Raw genomic sequence first — 22,183 nt, 5'->3', positions numbered from 1 at the left:
TTTTAGAATTTGCAGTTGACCAATTAAAAGTGGGCCGCGGGCCGCAGTTGGCCCACGGGCTGTAGTTTGGACACCCCTGGTTTAATGGAACCCAGCCCTACCCCATCATAAAAGCAGGACAACCACATATTATGGGCATGTGACCTATTCTTCTTTGATCAGGCAGTGTAGGGAACTGTCCTGGGATGTAATTAATGAGCCATAACTTTACGACCACTGACAGGTGAAGTGACAAACTCAGATATTCGGAGACATTTAGTCCTCAAAGTTACTGTGTTTAGAAGCAGGACAAATTGACAATAGATACTGTATCTATACGAGTGAAGCTGGTCTGGAGGGGTCGTAATGTTATGCCTGATTTCCCCAAGAGAACGAGGGATGAGAGGTAGACGGACAGAAAGTAAACGTAAGTGCGTTTTACCAAGTTAAAATAACTCAAAAAAACATTTGCGTAAACGGCAGCAGAAGCACTCAATACTCCTCTTCGGGGTTAGCGGAGTTGTCTTCTTCTGGTGGAGCAAAACCTTCCTGCAAGACAGATGCAACAAGACCCCGAATCAAGAAAGGTTTAACAAGGAAACTTTGTCCTGTGAAGTTATTGACTATTACTATAAGTAGTTGATGGTATATGCGTTACCTCGGTGGCGTAGAGGATGTCTAGTATCTGGTTTGTGAAAGGCTCGTCGCTGTGCTCTTGACAAACCATCTCGATGTCCCGCAGTTTCCCGAAGTAAAAGTCCCTCTCCTTCTCCAGCCCCTCCACGTTGTTCTTCAACTCCGACACCTGTGGCACCACGCAACACCGAGGATCAGAATTGTAACGTATTTCCTGTGATAAAACGAGCATCTTTCTCCTCCTCCATTGTTGTTTGTTGTTTACACGTGAGTTGTTCTCATGCTAAGCAAGTATTTCTTTTGACTAATCAGTCCCGCCAGGATTTTGTCTTTTAAAGCTTCCTTGTCCATTGCTCGGCTGTTTCCCAGCTGTCCTGCGCCCCTCCTCCGCCCCTCCTCCGCCTGGCCTCTCCTCTCCTCGGCTCTGCTCATTATTGTCAACTGGCTGCCCCTGGGTCTCATCTTCTACCCCCATCAGTGTCCAGACTCCGTCAGTCATTCATCATTAATTTGTATTTCATATCGTAAATTCAGTCATGATTCATTGTCTAAAGAAACTCTCCTAACTTCACTCTTTTTCTGTGAGTCTTTTCAGGTTGAAATGCTTTTGAACTAACCCTCAGCTTTAAAAAAGTCTGTGACCCCTCCCCTGCAGGTCTTTTCTGTTAAATGCAGCTCTGTGCTTAGACACATGCCTGTATTGTTCTGCATTTGTCAAGAACTTAGTTAGAAAAAGGGACTTAAAAAGGACTAGAAGTCCGTCTAGTCCCCACAATCACAGTGTGATAAAACAAAATCATCATATAACATGTTGTCGTTTTTTACGATGGAAGAAATCCTACCATAGAAAACGTTTCAGGCAGAATTTAGGTTTAGGAAAGTTGCTTGACATGATGATTTGGACCTCACACTCCTTCTATGGGTCGGAGTTTGTGTTAAATGCATTTTGTATAGTTCATAATCATAATTAATGGGCAACAAATTAACTAATTGTTTATTCAAAGAAATGTGCAAAATTATTCTGTTTATTAGGGGTGGGCCATATCATATCGCATATCGTGATTGATTTTTTTTATATTATTGTCATTTTTTATATCATATCATTTATGTTGAGCTCAGCTCCATCAGAGCAGCATAAACACTGACTGTAGAACACTGGGACAGGTGCTTAAAAAGTAAAATGCAAGGATGTAAACTGCTTGAATAGATCATATTTGCGAGGAAATTGGTATAATGTTTCAAAAAAAAAGAATAAAATATCACTGAATTAATCTTCCCAATAGGCGTAAGGCTTGGATTTTCAAGTAATTTGTCCATTGTCAGTTATATCGTCAAATATGTTGTTCTTTTCTATATCGTGATATAGATTTTAGGCCATATCGCTCTGCCCTACTGGTTATTCAAGCAATTCAACAGCATTTAATTTGGGAAAATTCCCCAAATTTCCAAGCTAAAGATCTCATTGAAAGTTTCTGGAAAAATAAAATGTATCGTGCAGCCCTCCTCCGGGTGCACTCACCTGTAGTGTCAGCTCAGATATGTCCCCGTTCCTGGTCACAGGGGAGTTCTTGTGTGTCGTGTTGTGCTGGACCCTCTGTGGAGTGATCATCGTTCTCTGTCCTAAACATGAACCAAGCACATTTGATTACTGAGACACTGAAGCTACTGCAACACGTCTCACAACCAGGACTTGACATCAACGTTTTTGCTCACACTGGCCACTACAGCTCGTCTTTTTAAACAAAAACATCAGCCAATTTACGTTTATATAGCAGCCACAATTGAGCTGAATTTGCTTTTTAACAGTTCAAATCATTTGGCCCACTTTACAGCCAGTCACTCTCTCATTCAAGGAACCATTCACTACCAATGTACACAGACACTGGAGGCAAGGGGGGTGAAGTGTCTTGCCCAAGGACACAACGACAGCGGGCACCTTCAGGAGCTGGGATTCGAACACCCGGCCTTCCGATCGGGAGGCGACCCGCTCTACCACCGTCACCCCCAAGAGAGTGATCTATGAAATATAACAAACACATGGCATAAAATAAGCTGCTCAGACCCAGAATTGATGAACCACAGAATAATGTGCCTAAAACTCAGTCGGCTAAAGTGGCTCGTGTGGGTAAAAGTCGCCGCAGTGGAAATTGGCTCATGTTAATGTCAAGCCACGATCGCGACTGCTGCCTTTGCTGCTTCTACCATCGCAAAAGCAGATCCACTTTGGACCTGATTTGCGATGGATGCTCTAGATTAATGTTATCATAGCCGTAGCATCATTCCAATCCATTAGATGCATCAAGCCTTTAGCACTAAGCCTCCATGCTTCTACCAAACATGTGGTGTGAACAGAATGACCACTAGAGGTCGCCATACTGTCGCCTATGCACTCACTGGTGTCGGATCGATTGCATTCACTTTACATTCTAAAGGGTTTCCGTCTTTACTGGTGGTTCTTCCAAGTGAGGATGGTTTAGTCAGAAGGTTGTTTGTCTTTGGTGTGTAGCTTGGTGGTTGTTGTCACATTTGAGGCTGACATGAGTTAAACTGGTAAACCTCTTAACCCCCACCTGAACCACATTTTCTCCATTTTGACTTTACCCAAATCTTAAAGGGACTATACAGAGTTTAAAAATGTTAGAATTATGTATTTCCCTCCCCCTACATGTTCCTACATTGTCCTAATGTGTAGAATGAGCCCAGACCTGTTCACCACAACTGCCTCTAAAATCCTGCACTGTCGCTCAAAAAGTTGTTGCCGTCATGCACGAGTAGAAGGTGCAGTTACATGTATGACCTGGGGTGGCAGTAGTGAGTATAAAATGGCCAACTTGCATCAATCCCCTTTAAAGCTTCGGGATAAAAAGTGTCAAAAGAGTGAAAACAAAAACGAGGCAAAAATGTGACGATGACACAACAGAAGATCCAGAAAAAAGTGACAAAAACATGAGAAAAAAGCAACAAAAAAGCGACGAAAAATGTGATGAAAACGCAAAGAGTGATGATAAAAAAGTCAAAAAAGCGACGGCAACAACACGAGGAAAAAGTTCCAATCTAGATCTGAGTTGTAGCTTTCAAATGAGGTGTTTTGAGCTAGTTTCAGCTCCAGTCGAGAAGCTTATAGATTTGGGTAAAGCCGAACTGGAGAAGATACACTCGGTTAAGGCGGGGGGTAAGAGGTTAAGGTGAGCGTTAGGGACATGTGTACAATGCAGCGTTTTGGGGTTTATGCAACAAGTAAATTTCTCCATTGTGTGATCAATAAAGGCTATCTTATCTTATCTTATTTAAAACCCTTGACCTTCATGTCGTGCATTAAAACTGTATAATGCACAGCTCCTCGTTGTTTAATCCTTAGTAAACCCAAGGATACTGGAAAGTTAAGTTAAAGCAGTACTAAGTAACTTGTTTACCTTAATAAATCCTTTCCGTAGTCCCTCTGGGGGTATTACAAGTGTTAAAGGGATGATTGGGGAGTCTTTCATCTCCCCCTGGTGTCTCTGGCCAGAAAACCACAATTGCAGCTTTCCTGCCACCGGGCCGGTGACCAAATACACACTAATGGAATCACGCAGAAGAAGCAAACAGGCTAACGGGCAAAGCTAACTGCGGGCTAGCGCCACTTAAATAGTATTTATAGCCAAGTTTGAGAGAATTTTTTCTCCATTGTGTAATTGGATGTACAATATCCTCCAGCTGTAAAAAACAGCTTTTCACTTTAAATGGACCAGCAGTCCACAACTTTACTTGAACAAGTTTACAAAGTATTGCGTAAACGCTGTCCGAGCTAACTTCAATCAGATTTATTTGTCTTTTCTGTCAGCGCAGTACGGACAATTAACGAGTAAAAAAAAAGACACCTGACACCTGCAGTGGAGCTTATGACCTCTAGGGGCACGAGTTACTTAGTACTGCTTTAAGTTATACTTTAGTGAATACAGAGTGAAATACGACTCCAAAAAGTCCATTTTGCCTTATTTTAAGTACAGACTATGCAACCTTTACTTTTATTGGAGTAATATTTGGCAAGCAGTATCTGTACTTTTACTCAAGTACAATATGAAGTACTTTGACCAACAAAGTCAACAAAATCAAACTCATAAATAGAACCAATAACAGAAAAAACACAGTTGTTTTGAAATCATTTACAGCACAATTGCTGTCTAACACTAAAAAAAAGCACAATAATTCCTTCATTCACATAGGCGCAGCGGTTTGTAGTTGAAAACACTTCAATGACACAACCACCAAACAGGGAATTTACCATAGACACTTCTTTATCGATCCATCTCAAATTCTGACCTCACCAATTCCTGAGAAGTGAATGCAACCTTTTGAATACACAAAGAGCCAATTAAACAATTAAACTCTCTTCGTCTCCGCTTTTCCTGTCATGCTGCTCACACCTTGGTCCTGCGGGGAGCGCTCTAGAGCCATCCAAAAGCGGTTCAGGCCGTGCACAGGTGTGGGATCAGACGGGACGGGGTGGGTTTACCTGTTTGTCTCTTTGGTCTGTGGATGTAAACATCACCTGCATTGGGAGGCGGCGTCACGTCCTGCCCCTGTCTCGCCTGTAGGGGGTCGTAGCCTTCGCCCGCGTAGTTGCTGTCGAAGAACTTCTTGAACCACTGCACGAACTCGTAGTTGTCCTGAAACCGTCCCTTCACCAGCCGCTCCACCGGGATTATCTGCGGAAGAAACGGGGTATTTTGAAACGTTTCATGGTCCCACTACAGTTCAGGTCGGTCGATTTGATAAATATGATAGAAAGTTGCTTGAAAGTTGCAACTAGCATCAACATAGATACAGACCCAAAACAATCTTTGGTTTTAATTAGGGGTGTAACGGTTCTGCTGTCTCATGACTTGGTGCATCATGGTGCAAGTGAGATAGAAATAATAAGTCGGTTTTGAAATAAAAGAGCCTAAATGTTCATTATTGGGCAGTATTTAAAAATGGCGTCCATCCATCCATCCATCCATCCAGGGGCGGACTGGCCATATGTCCATTCTGGAAGAGCACAGAAGGGCCACTGGCTTTAGGGCCACCGGTCCCGCCTCAACCAAGCTTTATCCAAATCTAAAAGCTAAAAAGAAAAGCATCAAAATAGCGAGAAAAAGGGGATGAAAAGTCAACAAAAACATGAGAAAAACACGGAGAAAAAAACCCCACAAAAACGTGAGGAAAACAAAATGATTGAAAAAATGATTAAAAAAACAACAAAAATGTGGCGACGTGACGAAAGGCTTCCATCACTTTTGTAGGCCTTAGCTTTCAAATGAGGCGTTACATTGTTGCTCTCCAGTCGAGAAGCTTTTAGATTTGGGTAAAGCCCAGTATAAAAAAAGAATCTAATCTAAAAGGAATTCCGTGGAGTATGGTGTGCCACAAGGTTCAATTTTGGGACCATTATTATTTATATTAATGATTTTGCTTCTGTTTCTACGACCACCTTTCCCGTTCTTTTTGCTGATGACACCAGTCAAAAAAATAATAATAAAAAGCCAAAGTGGGGAAAATGCACTCGTTAGTGTTAAGGCGGGTGGTTAGAGGTTAAAATATGTATTTGTGGAAGTGCACAATTACGCTAATTTGGGCCAGGCTGGTCAGAGTCCAGGGCTGTTTTTCAGTCCCAGTCCGCCCCTGCCTCCATCCATCCATTTTCACCTCCAGAAAGCAAAATGGCAATGCTTTCTAATAAAAGCTGCTTCATAATAAAACATGCCCCGAAAGAGAAAACTAAATTCAGTGGTATGCATGAGTACTTTGACTTTTTGACATTTTGCCATACAATGGACCAGAAACATAAATATTTTTAATTGGAATTTTATGTGAAAGACACACACTAAGTGACACACAATCGTGAAGTGAAATGAAACTTAAACATGATTTTGATTATTATTTTTGTTTTTATAAATTAAAAAAACTGAAAAGTGCGATGTGCAAAAGTTTAGGCCCCCGTTCTTTTTGATTGTACACTGAACTGTCTTTTAAACTACTATAGTGTTTATGTAGTTTTGATCAGCCTGGTCTACCATCACTGTATACGATCTTCTTTTTACAATTGTCTTCACATCAATTGTGTTTTTAACATGAAATGGTTGTCACATGATCAATTTGGTCACATGATCTACCTGTTAAAGGTGATCTTGTACCTGGTGTATTCACGTGCCCTGATGAAAACTCTTTCTTTGAGTTGAAACGTGTTGGCGTAATAAACTCTCCACTGTGATTCGAGTGCCTCCGTCCCACTTTCTTTTATTCTATATAGTTTTGACCCACGCTGGAACCTCGATGAGGACCGATCTATTTACAAATTGAGATCCTCGTGAGCGCATCCTCAATATTTTTTTCTGCCTTCAGAAGTTGCCTGATGATTTCTGAATGATCACAAGTTGACCCAATGACTAAATAGAGTCGACCTGTGTGTAATCTAATGTCAGTTCAAATACAGCCGCTCTGTGATGGTCTCAGAGGTCTGTGAAGAGACTATTGTGGAGCAGAAGCATCATGAAGTCCAAGAACACACCAGACAGGTCCGGGATCAAGTTATTGAAGAGTATAAAGCTGGGCTGGGTTATAAAAAGATTTCCAAAGTACAGTTACACCATCCAGGAATGGAAAGAGTACGGCATCACTGCAAACCTACCAAGACCCGGCCGTCTTCCTCAACTTACTGACCGAACAAGAACAGAACTGACCAGAGCTGTTACCAAGAAGCCTATGATGACCCTGGATGAACTGCAGAGAGACACAGCTCAGGTGGGGGAAACTGTCCACAGAACAACTATTAGCCGTACACTGCACAAATCTGGCCTTTATGGCAGAGTGGCTAGAACAAGCGATTTTTGAAAGAAAACCATAACAAGTCCTGTTTGCTGTATGCCAGAAGTCACATGGAGGCTTCTGGCAAACAGCAAATGGGACTTCTTATGGTTTTCTTTTAAAAATGTCACTCTGATATTTCGAATCCCGTGCGAATATGGTTTAAGACGAGAATAGACTCAAACACAACTAAATCTAACCGCACCACTTCATGTGTTTTCACCTGTAATACATCAAAACAAACAGCAGTGTAAAAATGGTCTCACTTTGTCTACGCCGGTGCGTTTGAAGGCCCCCTGGAGGATTTTGAAGTTCTGGATGTACTCGTGCTCCAGTTTGGCCTGAAACTTGACCTTCTTCAGGAGCAGGGAGCCTGGGAATAGCATGTCCATGAACTGGCAGTACGCCGCGCCTGCAAACACAGCAGATCACAAATTACCTTCACGTTCAGATATATACTTGGATATAGGCCACGCTTGTCTATAAGCCACAGGTGTCCACGTGTTACAGAGCGCAGTTTAACGCAACATCAGCACAATGGAAATACAGGTAACTTCTCTCCATGCGGCGTCAAATATTCCAAGAGAACAGCGACCTACAGGTACATTTTCTTTCATCAGTGTGTAAAGAACTTAAAAGTTTATACATTCGATTGGATTCTGCTTTTAAACCCGAAAGAGTGGCCACGCTTAGAGCCGGCCTCCCCAGCCGGTCTGCAGAGAAGCCCCTCTGAGGGTGAATAGCTCGAGGCTGACTAAACTGATTAAACGGGCCTGTTGGTCTCTCATAAGGAGCTTCTGAACCGCTCTTTGTCTGACCTGTCACCTAGGACCTGTTTGCAATGGGAGACCCTACCAGGCAGGCCCCCATCTTAAAGGGATATTTCAGGATTTTTGACATAGGGCCTCATTTCCTAGTTAGCCAGAGTGTTGCTGATTTCTGGATATATATTTTTTTGTAGTTCATGCAGTTCTTATACTTTAAGAGTTTCGTGGTGCTAGGCTAGTGCAAGGCTAGCGCTAGGCAAATCACTTATAACGCCAGACTAACCATATAAATGTCTGTGTCGATAGAATAATTTTAACCATTTTGCATTTAAAATAACTTATATTTGAGCAGCATCAGCTTCGTGGTTATATAAGCCAGTGGTTCTCAACCCGGGGGTCGGGACCCCCAAGGGGGTCGCGAGACAAATTTGGGGGGCCAGATCATGTAGATAAAATATCCATACTTTTTTTAGCATATATTATATTTTATTGTCGCTTGTGTGTGCTATTTTACCAGAGTGCCATTATATGTTCGTTATTTGATTTATTTTATTCTAGCCATTTGATTTATTTATTTGCTTTTTAAGAATTATGTAGGCTAATGATCCGATTCCTCACGGTGTGACCCGAGCGGGGGGGTCACGAACCCCTTTAACTGTTATAAGGGGGTCGTGGCTCCAAAAGGTTGAGAACCACTGATATAAGCTACGCAGCGGCGGAGTGATCTGCTAGAAAATAGTCCCTCAAAATGCTCAGTTATATTCCAAAAATGATTCGTACGTATCAACTCGTCTAAGCTCAGGTAAGAACATATCTCAGTATGGAAGAACGGTGGCCTGTTCCTTTAAAAGGTAAATAAGTGAATCCTCCAGCCAGGTGATTCTGACCATAAGCCTGGCTCCAGACGGGTCCCCGGGCTGCACTGGCGCTGCCCACTGCTCCCAAGGGATGGGTCAAATGCAGTTATTGTATAATGACGTGAGATTACTGTAGCCAGAAGTTCCCACCCCTTCTCTCCATCGTCTCCACAACTCTATGTTTGGATTTAGAGCTGGTTTTACGTCAGAGTTCTTTCATTGGACATAATCTATGGTTTTTGGTCCCACTCGTACTAAAGCACTGGTGTAGTGCCCGTTCTTTGGTTGGGTTGTGCTTGACGTACCGGTGCAGAGCTGTTCGATCTTGGTGTAGTTCAGGGCCAGAGAATGGTTGACCCAGGCCAACAGGTCGTGCCGGCTCATGTTGTCCGTACAGGAGCCTGACGTGGAGAAGACGTTCACCGCCATCTGCAGCAAACCAGAAAACACCACAAACAAATGTTTATTACTTAATCATTTAAAGTGTGTGTGACAGATTTTCTTGTTTTGCGAAAACGCTGCAATTTCAGAACAATATTGACAAGATAATTTCAACGCAGAAGGTTCCGTTTAGTCGTCAAAAGAAGCATAAACCAGTCCAAGTGTGATCTAAACCAGTCCAAACTTTATCTAAACCAGTGCAAACCAGCATACACCAGTCCAAACTCGATCTAAACCAGTCAAAAGTTGATCTAAACCAGTCTAAACTTGATCTAGACCAGTCCAAACTCGATCTAAACCAGTCCAAGCCAGCATATACCAGTCCAAACGTGATCTAAATCAGTCTAAATTTGATCTAAACCAGTCTAAACTCGATCTAAATCAGTCTAAACTTGATCTAAACCAGTCCAAACTTGATCTAAACCAGTCCTAGCATGATCTAAACCAGTCTAAACTTGATCTAAACCAGTCCAAACTTGATCTAAACCAGTCCAAACTTGATCTAAACCAGTCTAAACTTGATCTAAACCAGTCCAAACTTGATCTAAACCAGTCTAAACTTGATCTAAACCAGTCCAAACTTGATCTAAACCAGTCTAAACTTGATCTAAACCAGTCCAAACTTGATCTCAACCAGTCCAAACTTGATCTAAACCAGTCTAAAGTTAATCTAAACCAGTCTTAAGTTGACCTAAACCAGTCTAAACTTGATCTAAACTGAATATTTTGAGTATTACACACTTAGGCAGAATTAGAAACAGCACATGATTCACTAATGTGTGCTACCAAACGGTTGAGCAAACTATTAGAGGGTAAGAAGTGCATAATCAGGATCAAAGTCTGAAATGAAACTAAATCTGGGAAATCATGATTAAAACCAAACCTGCAGATTTTGTTTTAAGCTGTGTTTGCACAAATGTTTAAAACCCAGACAGAGCGAAGACCTCAGTGATTTTGTGACATATTGTGACTTGTTGGATATTTGCCTCTTTCCTGCTCTTTCTAAGGCCCAGTTCGACTGCAGGTTCTCGACTACTTTCTTATATTTACATTTCTTAAATATAGACACAAATGAATGTCTCAATACTTTTTCAGGGACTTTCTTGATAATGATGATGGAGCGATAATTTTGCAAAGCATCAGACTGCAACAAACTACTAAAGTGCATTAAAAAACAAACACTTCATACCCTTTTTTAGAGACTATTTTATAAATTTGTGCATCTTCCAAACAGAAATGCCGATATTATCTTACAAAGGCACCTCTAGTAATAAATATAATTTTGCGACATTTGAATTTGATGTGTTTTGATTGAAAGTCAAACATCAAAATACAGTGTCCAAACTATCACTAAACCTTGTAGAGCCACATTTTGTAATAACCCCACATAACAATTCAACATCTAATAAAATGTTCACTTCTTTGTGGAATAAAACTGCATTTTGTATCAATTTTCACATATTCAAAAAAAACAATTATATAATGCAATAAATGTGCAGTAACATGATGACTGAGCACTATTGAAGCATTTGTAAACACTTATTTGATCATTTCTGAAACACGTGCAAAGCTTTTCCATCACTTCTTACTCATTTATACGCAGACAAATATAGTGATTATCTTAATCGTCCAGTCAATGAATAAGTTTAGACTAAATTATAAACTGTTTTCCTGAACGTTTCCATTTCTGACGTTTCCCTCACCTGAACCAGACTCACAGATGCTGCACATTGTAGCTATAGTCTCTGTTTAGATCAATCAATCAAAGTTTATTTATAAAGCGCTTTTCTTACTGATCACAAAGTGCTGTACACTTCACAACATTTAAACAATACGCCTGGCACAGCCTCCCACATCCATCCATCCATCCATTTTCTTCCGCTTTATCCGGGGCCGGGTCGCGGGGGCAGCAGTCTCAGCAGAGATGCCCAAACTTCCCGATCCACACACACCTCCTCCAGCTGTTCTGGGGGGACCCCGAGGCGACACCAGGCCAGCTCGGAGACATAGTCCCACCACCGTGTCCTGGGTCTTCCACGAGGCCTTGTCCCACTAGGACATGCCTGGAACACCTCCCGCGGGAGGCGACCAGGAGGCATCCGGAACAGATGCCCGAGCCACCTCAGCTGGCTCCTTTCGACGTGAAGGAGCAGCGACTCTACTCCGAGCTCCTCCCGGGTAGCTGAGCTCCTCACCCGATCTCGGAGGGTGCGCCCAGCCACCCTGCGAAGGAAACTCATTTCGGCCGCTTGTATTCGCGATCTTGTCCTTTCGGTCATTACCCAAATCTCATGACCATAGGTGAGGGTGGGAACGTAGATCGATCGGTAAATCGAGAGCTTTGCCCTCCGACTCAGCTCCCTCTTCACCACGACAGACCGATACAGCGACCGCATCACTGCTGACGCCGCACCGATCCGTCTGTCAATCTCACGCTCCATCCGTCCCTCACTCGTGAACAAGATCCCGAGATACTTGAACTCCTCCACTTGAGGCAAGGACTCCCCACCGACCTGAAGAGGGGAAGCCACCTTTTTCCGGTGGAGAACCATGGCCTCGGATTTGGAGGTGCTGATTCTCATCCCGGCCGCTACACACTCGGCTGCAAACCGCCCCAGTGCGTGCTGAAGGTCCTGGTTCGTTGAAGCCATCAGAACAACATCGTCCGCAAACAGCAGAGATGAGACTCTGAGGCTCCCAAACCGGACACCCTCCGGCCCCTGGCTGCGCCTAGAAATTCTGTCCATAAAAGTAATGAACAGAACCGGTGACAAAGGGCAGCCCTGGCGGAGACCAACACGCACCGGGAACAGGTCTGACTTACTGCCGGCTATGCGAACCAAGCTCCTGCTGCGGTCATACAGGGAACGGACAGCCCTTAACAGAGGGCCCCGGACCCCATGCTCCCGGAGCACCCCCCACAGGGCACCACGAGGGACACGGTCGAACGCCTTCTCCAGGTCCACAAAACACATGTGGACTGGTTGGGCGAACTCCCATGAACCCTCAAGCACCCGACGGAGGGTATAGAGTTGGTCCAGTGTGCCACGACCAGGACGAAAACCGCATTGTTCCTCCTGGATCCGAGGTTCAACTATCGGCCGGATCCTCCTCTCCAGCACCCTGGAGTAGACCTTACCGGGGAGGCTAAGGAGGGTGATTCCTCTGTAATTGGAACACACCCTCCGATCCCCCTTCTTAAAGAGAGGGACCACCACCCCGGTCTGCCAATCCAGGGGCACTGTCCCTGACCGCCACGCGATGTTGCAGAGACGTGTCAGCCAAGACAGTCCTACAACATCCAGAGACTTAAGGTACTCAGGGCGAATCTCATCCACCCCCGGAGCCTTGCCACCGAGGAGCTTTCTCACCACCTCGGTGACTTCAGCCCCGGTGATGGGCGAGCCCACCTCCGAGCCCCCAGCCTCTGCTTCCTCATTGGAAGACGTGACGACGGGATTGAGGAGGTCCTCGAAGTACTCCTTCCACCGTCCGACGACATCCCCAGTCGAGGTCAGCAGCCCCCCACCCGCACTGTAAACAGTGTTGGTGAAGCACTGCTTCCCCCTCCTGAGGCGCCGGATGGTTTGCCAGAATCTCTTCGAGGCCGACCGATAGTCTTCCTCCATGGCCTCCCCGAACTCCTCCCAGACACGAGTTTTTGCCTCTGCGACCGCCCGAGCTGCAGCACGCTTGGCCTGCCGGTACCTCTCAGCTGCCTCAGGAGTCCCACAAGCCAACAAGGCCAGGTAGGACTCCTTCTTCAGCTTGACGGCATCCCTTACTTCCGGGCGCCACCACCGGGTTCGGGGATTGCCGCCGCGACAGGCACCAGAGACCTTACGGCCACAACTACGAGCAGCCGCATCGACAATGGAGGAGGAGAACAGAGTCCACTCTGACTCCATGTCCCCCGCCTCCCCCGGAATCTGGGTGAAGCTCTTCCGGAGGTGGGCCTCCCACACATATTATATATTAGGACTAAATAAATAGATGTCAGTGAACAGCTAAGCTAAAACGGTGGGTCTTGAGCTTAAAGATGCTCATACTGTTAATAATAGTTGGTAAACTGTATAAATGTGACAAAAAAGCACAAAAAAAGCAACACAATGCAGTAAAACAGGCGATATATAATACAGTGGGGAAAACAAGTATTTGGTCAGTTTCCCATAGACTTCCTATTGGATTTTGGCTAAATACTTCCCCCCCCCACTGCATACAGTATGATACAATAAATGTGCAGTAACAACAAATACTGCACATTGTCACTCTACTCTCTGTTTAGATGCTTATATATGTTAATAATGGTTAGTCAACTGTGTAAATGTCTTATAAATACATTGCATTACTAACTGCATGACAGCACAGTCATCAATTTTACTCCAGAATGAGTTGAGACAGTTTATTACATAATGCAGTGTTATTACAAAATGACATAACAACCTGATTTTAAATGTTTTGCACCTTAAATCATAATAAATGCTGACAAATCTTGAAACACAGTCTGTAGACGTTTTATCCGAGTATTTTATCTTAATCAATGTCAGCTTGTTTTTGCACTAATGCAACTTGTGTGTGAAATTGTTGCCCTGCCTCTTTGAACAGGAAACTCTTTATCCTCGTTAAATACAGGTCAAATCAAAACATAAATAAAACAAAGTGCCATTGTGTCGTCGGACATCACACTTTTCTCACACCAAGTCTCAGTGTTCCCATGATATTTGCTAAAAAGTAACTCTATAGACGACAGCAGGTTGTCTCATTTACAATTAAACAGTGGCACTGCAGCAGAAATGACAGAAATAGCTGCAATTGTCTTTACTCAGAAGTCAGAATTTAAACCATTCAGCGGATCAGCCTCTTGAGATGAACCATGACCTTTTCAATGGGGTCCTCAATCCTTTAATTTGGAAATCTGGAGACTCATGTGGGCTAATGTGGAGATTTTGTGCATTTGTGCCATTCAAATTGCAGATTTTTGGGCATTTTGGATTAACCCTATATAGTAAATGCTTTAATGGACCCCTCTAATGGATTACAACGTGCGCACAGGCTGCATAAGGATGAGACTGAGCACTGTATAACCCAGGCCCGGATCAGGCTAAACCAAATCACATTTCACATTTTGATATAGAGACTTGAGACTTTTGGGCGCGTCTCCTCCAGCAGCTCCCCTGAAGAAATCAATCGGTTTTTTGTATCGACGGCGAAAAAGGCGAATCCTCCTCTTTCCTCCGCCAAAACGCCCTCGTAGCCTCTTTCTGTGCGCAGGAGAGTGTGACCACGCAAAACCCGATACGAGCGAGAGCCGAGAGGGGCGTGGGTGCCGTGCTTTCCCAGGGAACAAAACAATAACGCGATGGCTTTTCTTTTTTTGTGTGTGTGTCTACAGCGTTAAAAAGCCGCATCGTTTTAACCCCCCCTCGCTCTCCCTCTCTCTCCCCGTCTCTGCCTCTTTCTCTTTCTCTCCCCTTTCCACGGCCTCCAAAATACCACCGCCGCTGCCAACGCTGTACGTCTGATCGCCAAATAAGCGCCTTTTACGCACACGGTGTAGGTTGAAGCTCCGAATTGCGTCAAAAGATGCGCGTAAAAGACTCACCGTTTGTGGGTGAATACAGCCCTGTTCGTCGCTTTGGGGATGGCGAAGGCGATACAGACGCGGTGCAGCGCTTGGTAACGAGCCGCTCCTCCCTTTGTGGTGGCCCGGCTGCAACACTCCGCGGGCCCACTGCGCATGCGCCCGGGTCCACGCTGCTCCGGGTTCGGTATAAATAGGGCGACACATGATGGTAATGTGACGGTACGCTTTACAGGCGCGTTTCGGTGAGTGGGGTTTATTTGGAGGTGAGAATAGGGCTCGTGCATGTGTTGTTGCAGTCAGGGTGATTGTTGTAATCGGGAAAGTTAGGACGCAATATTGTATTTTTTTTAATAGACGATTAAACCTCTTAACCTCCGCCTGAACCGAACACATTTTCACCAGTTCGACCTTACCCAAATCTAAAAGCTTCTTGAAAAAGACGTCAAAGTCGCGACAAAAACATGACGTAAATGGTGGTGAAAACGTCACACTGGTCTATAGCTTTAAGCTCCATTCGAGGAGCTTTTAGATTTGGGTAAAGCCAAACGGGAGAAAATGTGCTTGGTTTAGAGGTTCCTTTTTTCCCCCTTCAATTTAAAGGGACTATATGGAGTTTATAAATGTTAAAACTAAGTATTTTCCTCCCCCTACATCAGAGGTAGGCAAGTTTGTGTCATGGAGGGCCGCTTTTCTTCATTGCCACGACACCAAGGGCTGAAACACACAATTGTAGCTTTAAAGTAAAGCACTTTTTTTCTACAAATATACGTTTTGCATATAATATATGACCTAATGGGGTGTTTTGCTGGAAAATGTGAAAATATTGACAGCATTTTCCACATTTTAGAGTCGTTTTCATGTATTTGGTCTCTGATTTATGAATTAATGTTTCTTCAAAATTTTCTTGGCGGCCAGAGGTTTTATGCAGGAGGGCCGAATTTGGCCCCGGGCCTGACGTTGCCTACCCCTGCCTTACATGTTCCAGCCATGTCCTAATGTGTAGAATGAGTTCAGACCTGTTCACCACAACTGCCTCTAAAATCCTGTCACTCAAAAAGTTGTTACTTCGGGTCTGAAGATACTGATACTGCAAACATTTATCTTACAGAGAATATCAAGTCAAAATTGGATAGAGGGGGTATAGTTGGGGCCATCTACCTCGATCTAAGAAAAGCCTTTGATACTGTAAATTCAGACATATTAATTGCCAAATTATCAAAATTTAACTTTTCACCAAAGGTCCTCCAATGGGTGGAATTATACTTAAAAGACAGGAAACAGTGTGTCAGGGTTAACAATAAAACATCAGAGGTAATGTATAATCATGTAGGTGTGCCCCAGGGCTCAACCCTTGGCCCTTTGCTATTTAGTTTATTTATCAATGATCTACCTGATGTGTGTTCTGAAGCATCATGTCAGTTATATGCTGATGACACCATAATTTATGTTCAAGCAAAAACGAAAAAACTGGCAGCAGAGAAGCTGACATCTGCTATGGTGCCAGTCTGCGATTGGTTAAAAAATTCAAAATTACACTTAAATGCTAGCAAAACTATGTGCATGTTTTTCTCTAAGTCGGCAACCAAAGAGAGCGACCCAATAGTTGTGGTGGATGGACAAGCACTACAAGTGGTGCAAGAATACAAGTATTTAGGCGTCACCATGGATTCCCAATTATCATTTAAAAAACATGTTAAGAAATTGAGGAACAAAATTAAATTCAATTTAGTGAATTTTAAACATATTAGAAATAACTTAACGACTGATGCTTCAAAATTGTACCTAAATGCCACAATTCTCTCGCATATTAATTACTGTTTGACGAGCTGGTCTCAGGCCAACAAGACCACACTGTTGCCTGTAGAAAGACTTTATAAGCAGACAGTAAAAACATTAGACAAAAAGAACAATTCTTATCATTACTGTAAAGTCTTTACCAAACATAATTTTTTAAAGTGGGAAAATTTGTTAATGTATTCAGATGTAATTATGATCTATAAAACCCTAAATGGACTAGCCCCGCCCCCATTACAGGAGTTTATACAGCTAAATGTAAACACAAACACACGCTCATCCAGCAGAGGAGACTGTAAAATCCCATTCAGAAAGACTTCTTTCGGACAATCTGCCTTCTCAGTACGTGCAGCTCACTCCTGGAACCTGATCCCAACAGAACTGAGGAACCTGACCTCACTCCACACTTTTAAAAACTCTGTGAAGAAGTGGCTCTTGGACAGTCAGACATGTGAACACAACATGGTCTAGAGTCACCAACCACTGATACATGTCTTGCTGTGTGGAAGATTGTGGTGTTTTGTGTTTTGTCCCTTTCTGATCTTTTATCTGTGAATTTACCTATTTTTTACATATTTAATGTTGTCATTCATCGTTCACTGTCTTTTTATGTCTCTGTGATGGTGTTTTTGCTGTATGTTTGTGCCTGTGTTTGTCCTGTCATGACATCAACCTGCCATGGGACTACGGATGAAAATTAGCCTACATGGCTAACTCCGGCACATTTACATGTTGAAGAAACACATGTTGATTAATGTGCACTGTCCCAATTCAAATAAAGATATTAAAAAAAAGAAAAAAGAAAAAAAAGAAGTGCCATCATGCACGAGCTTAAAGGAACAGGCCACCGCTTTTCCATGCTGAGATATGTTCCTACATACACTGAGCTTAGACGAGTTAATACGTACCTGTCTGGTCTTTGTGCCCGTGGAAGAGCTTGGTCGCATCCAACTTCACCCCCGTTTGGAGCTATAGAAATACATTGGGAGAGGCCAAATGCTAACATCATCTTTGGTCGTTTTGCGTGACTGACTGCACACACAAAGACCAGACAGGTACGCATCAACTCGTTTTAGCTCAGGTAAGAACATATCTCTGTATGGAAAAACGGTGAACTATTCCTTTAAGTTTCCTCAGCTGCCGCAGGAGGAACATCCTCTGCTAGGACTTATGGATGAGAGAGCTGATGGTTGGCTCCCATTTGAGGTCCTGGGTGATGTTGAAGGAGTCCACGATGGAGATGGGGGTGGGAGAGTCTGTCAGGGCGAGGGGGGACGGTGGGGCTGCGTCTTTCCTGAAGCCCACGATCATCTCCGCTGTCTTCTGGGGGTTCAGCTCCGGGTTGTTGTGGCTGCACGAGTAGGTGGACTCACCCGATGAGGGTGGTGTCGTCCGCAAACTTGATCAGCTTCACGGACTGGTGATTGGAGGTGCAGCAGTTTGTGTACAGGGAGAAGAGCCAGGGGGAAAGCACACAGCCCTGAGGAGTTCCGGTTGTCTGACTGTCCGAGACCATCTTCCCCAGCCGCATTTGTGAGGAAAACACTGTGCATCTAATTATGAAGCATTTGTCAAGGTCTTTTCTATTGAAGGCAGTATTGAAGATAACTTGACACATATGAAAAAGTAATCAAACTTCTTGGATACACCACACTTTGTAGAAAACATCTGAGGAACCATTTGCTGAACCATCTGAGGAAACCACTGCTGTCAGACTGTACAATAAGACTGTAAAGTAACATGTGCAATAATCTCTGTATCAGCTGCACTTTATTAACTCTTCTTCTTGAACGCCGAATGTAACAAGTCAATTTCTCCTTTGTGAGATCAATAAAGGTTTATCTTATCTTATCTTCTTATCTTATCTTATCTTATCATTTGAGGAAGAAGCACTGGAGAGCCCCCTACAGAAAGACTATTATTCGAAACTATTAAGAGATCATCGTCTGCCTCTATGAACCCTGTGATGATACGAAGTAAACAAAACAATCCAGTGAAACTTGAGAACTTTTGTTGTGACAGCGCAAAGGCAGAGGCCAAAAGGAGCAGGTTCAGGCAGGTCTTTCACTATAGACGCCGCGGGGGATCAGATATTGTCCTCCGAATGAAAAGAACAACAATGTGTTTAGGTTTCAACGTGTTTATTTGCACTCGGATCATGTGACAAACAGCTGCAAAGTAAGACCAGACAGACAGAAATGTAGTCGAGCACCAGAGTTATGGAATTAGATTAAGGAAGTTAAAACAAATGTACAAATGCACGGCAGTAAAGTCACGTAAAAAGTCAATAGGCAAGATTGTGATAAGACTAAACCTTATTGACAGTGGGAGCAAAACAGGCAAAGAAGGGATATTTATTTGCTTTCTCAGACACAAGTCGCCCCAAAGTGCTTCAGATGTATCGGTATAACCACAGTGACTTTCGAATGGGTGGACTTAGGCGAGGTTTTAATGTAACCACAGCTTTATTTAGACTTGGATCCTCACCGCCAGCTCTGTCTCTCACTACAATGCCCGTTTGTGAGGTTATAACAGTGTAGTGATGTGTGCCACCTCAACAAGAGCCTGATGACCAACAAAAGTGAACCTTAGGGCCGCATTTGGCCCCCACCCGACCACCAGGGTTAATTTTGACAACGTATTTTAATTTAGTTTTAGTCTTTCCACGAAAATGTTGATCAATTTTAATGGAGTCAGTCAAATAATTCTCATACTCACTACTGCCACCTCAGGTCGTACGTGTAACTGCAGCTTTTCGGAGGCAGTTGTGGTGAACAGGTCTGGGATCTTTCTACACATTAGGACATTGCTAGAACATGTGGGGGGAGGAAAAGACATAATTTTAACATTTTCTAACTCTTTGCCCCTCCTGGAACAGCCACCTTAAAGTGATAGTCTGGAAGTCCAAATGTTTTACAATTTTTATAAAATGTTGAAAATCGAGCACCTGGTCTTGCCTTTTGATGTAAGTAAAATTAAATATATATTATTTTTTAGCAAAGTCCCTCCTTCCAGGATCTCAGACACTAATCAGAGTCTAGTATCCTCCCGTGTCGACCAATGAGATGAGCTTTTCCTGTGAACTGGTCTGTCAGGTCCAATCAGGAGGGAGGGGGAGGAGCTTGATCATTTACTTTTGAAAATTCTGTCCCTGCTCTCCTCATTTTGCAACTTAAGAAGGGCTTTCTGGCTAAAGAGGGGAGGAATTTAATTGTTTACTGTCAAATTTCACTCTCTCCTCACTTTCTAAACTTACAAGCTATCGCTTTAACTTGGTGGAGGGGTTTGAGCACCTGAATGATCCTGGGAGCTCTGTTGTCGGGGCTTCGTGTCCCTGATAGGGTCTCCTCATCTTCTTTTAGGCAACTGTGAAGCACTTTGAATTGCCTTGTGTCTGAATTGTGCTCTACAAATAAACTTGCCTTGCCTAACTGGCTGCTACGCATAAAAAAAAAAAATACAACAAAATGTTCTCATTCACATTTGAGGGAAGAAGCAGAGGCCTGTTGTGCTGTAACGTTGTAAACATGATCAGGAATGCTACGGATATTCAGGACAGAAGTGTCAAAACAATAGCGACAAACGTAATAAATAAGTCTAAGTGTTGCTGTCGGACGGTTCACAAGGGTTTGATACGGACGATACCTGAATTCCATTTGGTCGTCCCAATCAAAAAAGTCAACGAAACCCTTGTCATATTATGTTTCATGGAGTTGCCATGGCGATGACCAGAACTCCCCATTTACTCTAATGGAAAAAATGTATAATTGATCAATTTTACCAAATGACAAGGGCAAATGGATTGTTTTTCTCATTGCTGATACCATAAGGCAGGGGTGTCGAACTCGTTTGGGTTGGGGGTCGCGGGCCGCAGATACTGTAAAGGACTGTGGCCTCGTAAATAACAACATCTTACGCTTATTACGCTTTATCAGCATGTTTTTCAAAGTGCTACATAAAGTCATTATTCATTCACTCCACACTTGATGGCAGTAAGTTACCATTGTAGCCACAGCCGCCCTGTTGACTGACCATTTACCATGTGGCTATAATGTGTTGTTTATATCCTGATCTCTTATTGTGTCAGTGCCCTCTGCTGGACACATGTGGAATTCTTTCCTTTTTTTAATTTAAAGTAACAGGCCACCGTTTTTCCATACTGTGATATGTTCTAACCTGAGCTTAGACGAGTTGATACGTACCTGTCTGGTCTCGTCTAAGCTCAGGTAAGAACATGTCATAGTATGGAAAATTGGTGGCCTGTTCCTTTAAGCTGCCCCCTAGTGGCTGGAGTGAGCAAACTGGTTATTTCGTTAAAAATCCATAACTCCGCACAGGAATGGGCTAGAGACTCATGCTCCTCAAAGGGCCACATTAAATCATGGCTTTGACCTTGACACACATATTTCAAAAAATATACCGTACTCTCTAATCTAATCTAAACATAGTGAACCGGACTAAAGGAAAATGACTTATTTTGAGAACATTTTACTTGTTTCTAGATCGCTTTTTGCAGTGTTTAAGGTTCAGGTCGTGAGGTTACGCTTTGAAACATCCTTCAAATCAAGTGCATAATTGAACATAACACAACTTGTTGATCTGTTCAAAGCTGAAATGTTTGGGGAACCACACGGCAAAACGTATAGAAATAAGTGACATTTTCTTGACATACGTAGATTTGTTCTTGACTTGAGCAACTATTTCGGTCCATGAGGCAAGTTTTTTACACTTAAATGACGAAACAAGATCTCATCACACTGAAAGCTACACTAAAATCTTAATTTACTTTGACAGATTTCTTTAAAATGACAGTTTTTGCTTAGTTCTTGATTACTTGGCTGACTTTTTATGCATTAATATAACTATTATTATGAGGAGATGAGAGTGTGTAACCGTCTGACAGCTCCATAGACACTTTCTCAATAAATAAAAAGAATAAAAAGTTGCAATACAGTTGTGGTTTTGCTTTTGTAATGTGTTGGTGTAAGCTAATATAAGGGTTCGAAAGGCGCCCGAATGACAGTGCAAAGTAGTATCTTACAGTGAGGTAACACAATAGTACAAACGAGGACTGAAAGCTAAAAATAGGTCGCTCTGTAGGACATGGCAGTGTTCGAGACCAAACTTTTACATCAGAGATCGTTTATTGAGGTCATGTGTTATGTAAAAACTGCTTCTTTTTGAGGTTGTAACCAGGTTTATTGAGTGTGTAAAAAGATGGTCTTCATTTGGTCTTGAGCGCCACACCGTCCAGTCCCCAGCGGAAACCATACTTTGCCCAAACTAAAACGTCACACGTA

At 43.1% G+C, this 22,183-nt stretch overlaps 1 protein-coding gene across 3 annotated transcripts; it reads right to left on the bottom strand.

Annotated features, from left to right (window-relative positions):
• Positions 1-272: 272 nt before the first annotated feature.
• Positions 273-15,255, bottom strand: LOC306975810 (microtubule-associated protein RP/EB family member 3-like). Of its 3 annotated transcripts, XM_079573572.1 has the most exons (8): positions 15,108-15,255; positions 9,370-9,493; positions 7,707-7,852; positions 5,147-5,303; positions 2,552-2,632; positions 2,135-2,235; positions 638-784; positions 273-528 (listed from the first exon to the last, which is right to left on the bottom strand). In XM_079573572.1, exons 2-8 carry the CDS (start codon positions 9,491-9,493, stop codon positions 472-474), a joined length of 813 nt encoding a protein of 270 aa, XP_079429698.1. In that variant the 5' UTR covers positions 15,108-15,255; the 3' UTR covers positions 273-471. The 3 variants fall into 3 exon arrangements, with proteins under 3 accessions (XP_079429698.1, XP_079429699.1, XP_079429700.1); XM_079573573.1 differs by lacking the exon at positions 2,552-2,632 and having other exon boundaries at positions 5,111-5,303; XM_079573574.1 differs by lacking the exon at positions 2,552-2,632.
• Positions 15,256-22,183: the final 6,928 nt, after the last annotated feature.

Source organism: Gobius niger (assembly GCF_951799975.1).
Source record: "Gobius niger genome assembly, chromosome: 16".
In the NCBI taxonomy this organism is placed as follows: domain Eukaryota; kingdom Metazoa; phylum Chordata; class Actinopteri; order Gobiiformes; family Gobiidae; genus Gobius; species Gobius niger.
This window is presented reverse-complemented; position numbering and strand designations above follow the sequence as displayed.

Excerpts from the sequence above, each read along its gene's own strand:
- LOC306975810 (XM_079573572.1), bottom strand. The coding sequence starts at position 9,493 with ATGGCGGTGAACGTCTTCTCCACGTCAGGCTCCTGTACGGACAACATG. Across the intron at positions 785-2,134 it reads TATCTGAGCTGACACTACAG|GTGTCGGAGTTGAAGAACAA; the intron begins GTGAGTGCACCC and ends GTGGTGCCACAG. Across the intron at positions 529-637 it reads ACATCCTCTACGCCACCGAG|GAAGGTTTTGCTCCACCAGA; the intron begins GTAACGCATATA and ends TCTGTCTTGCAG.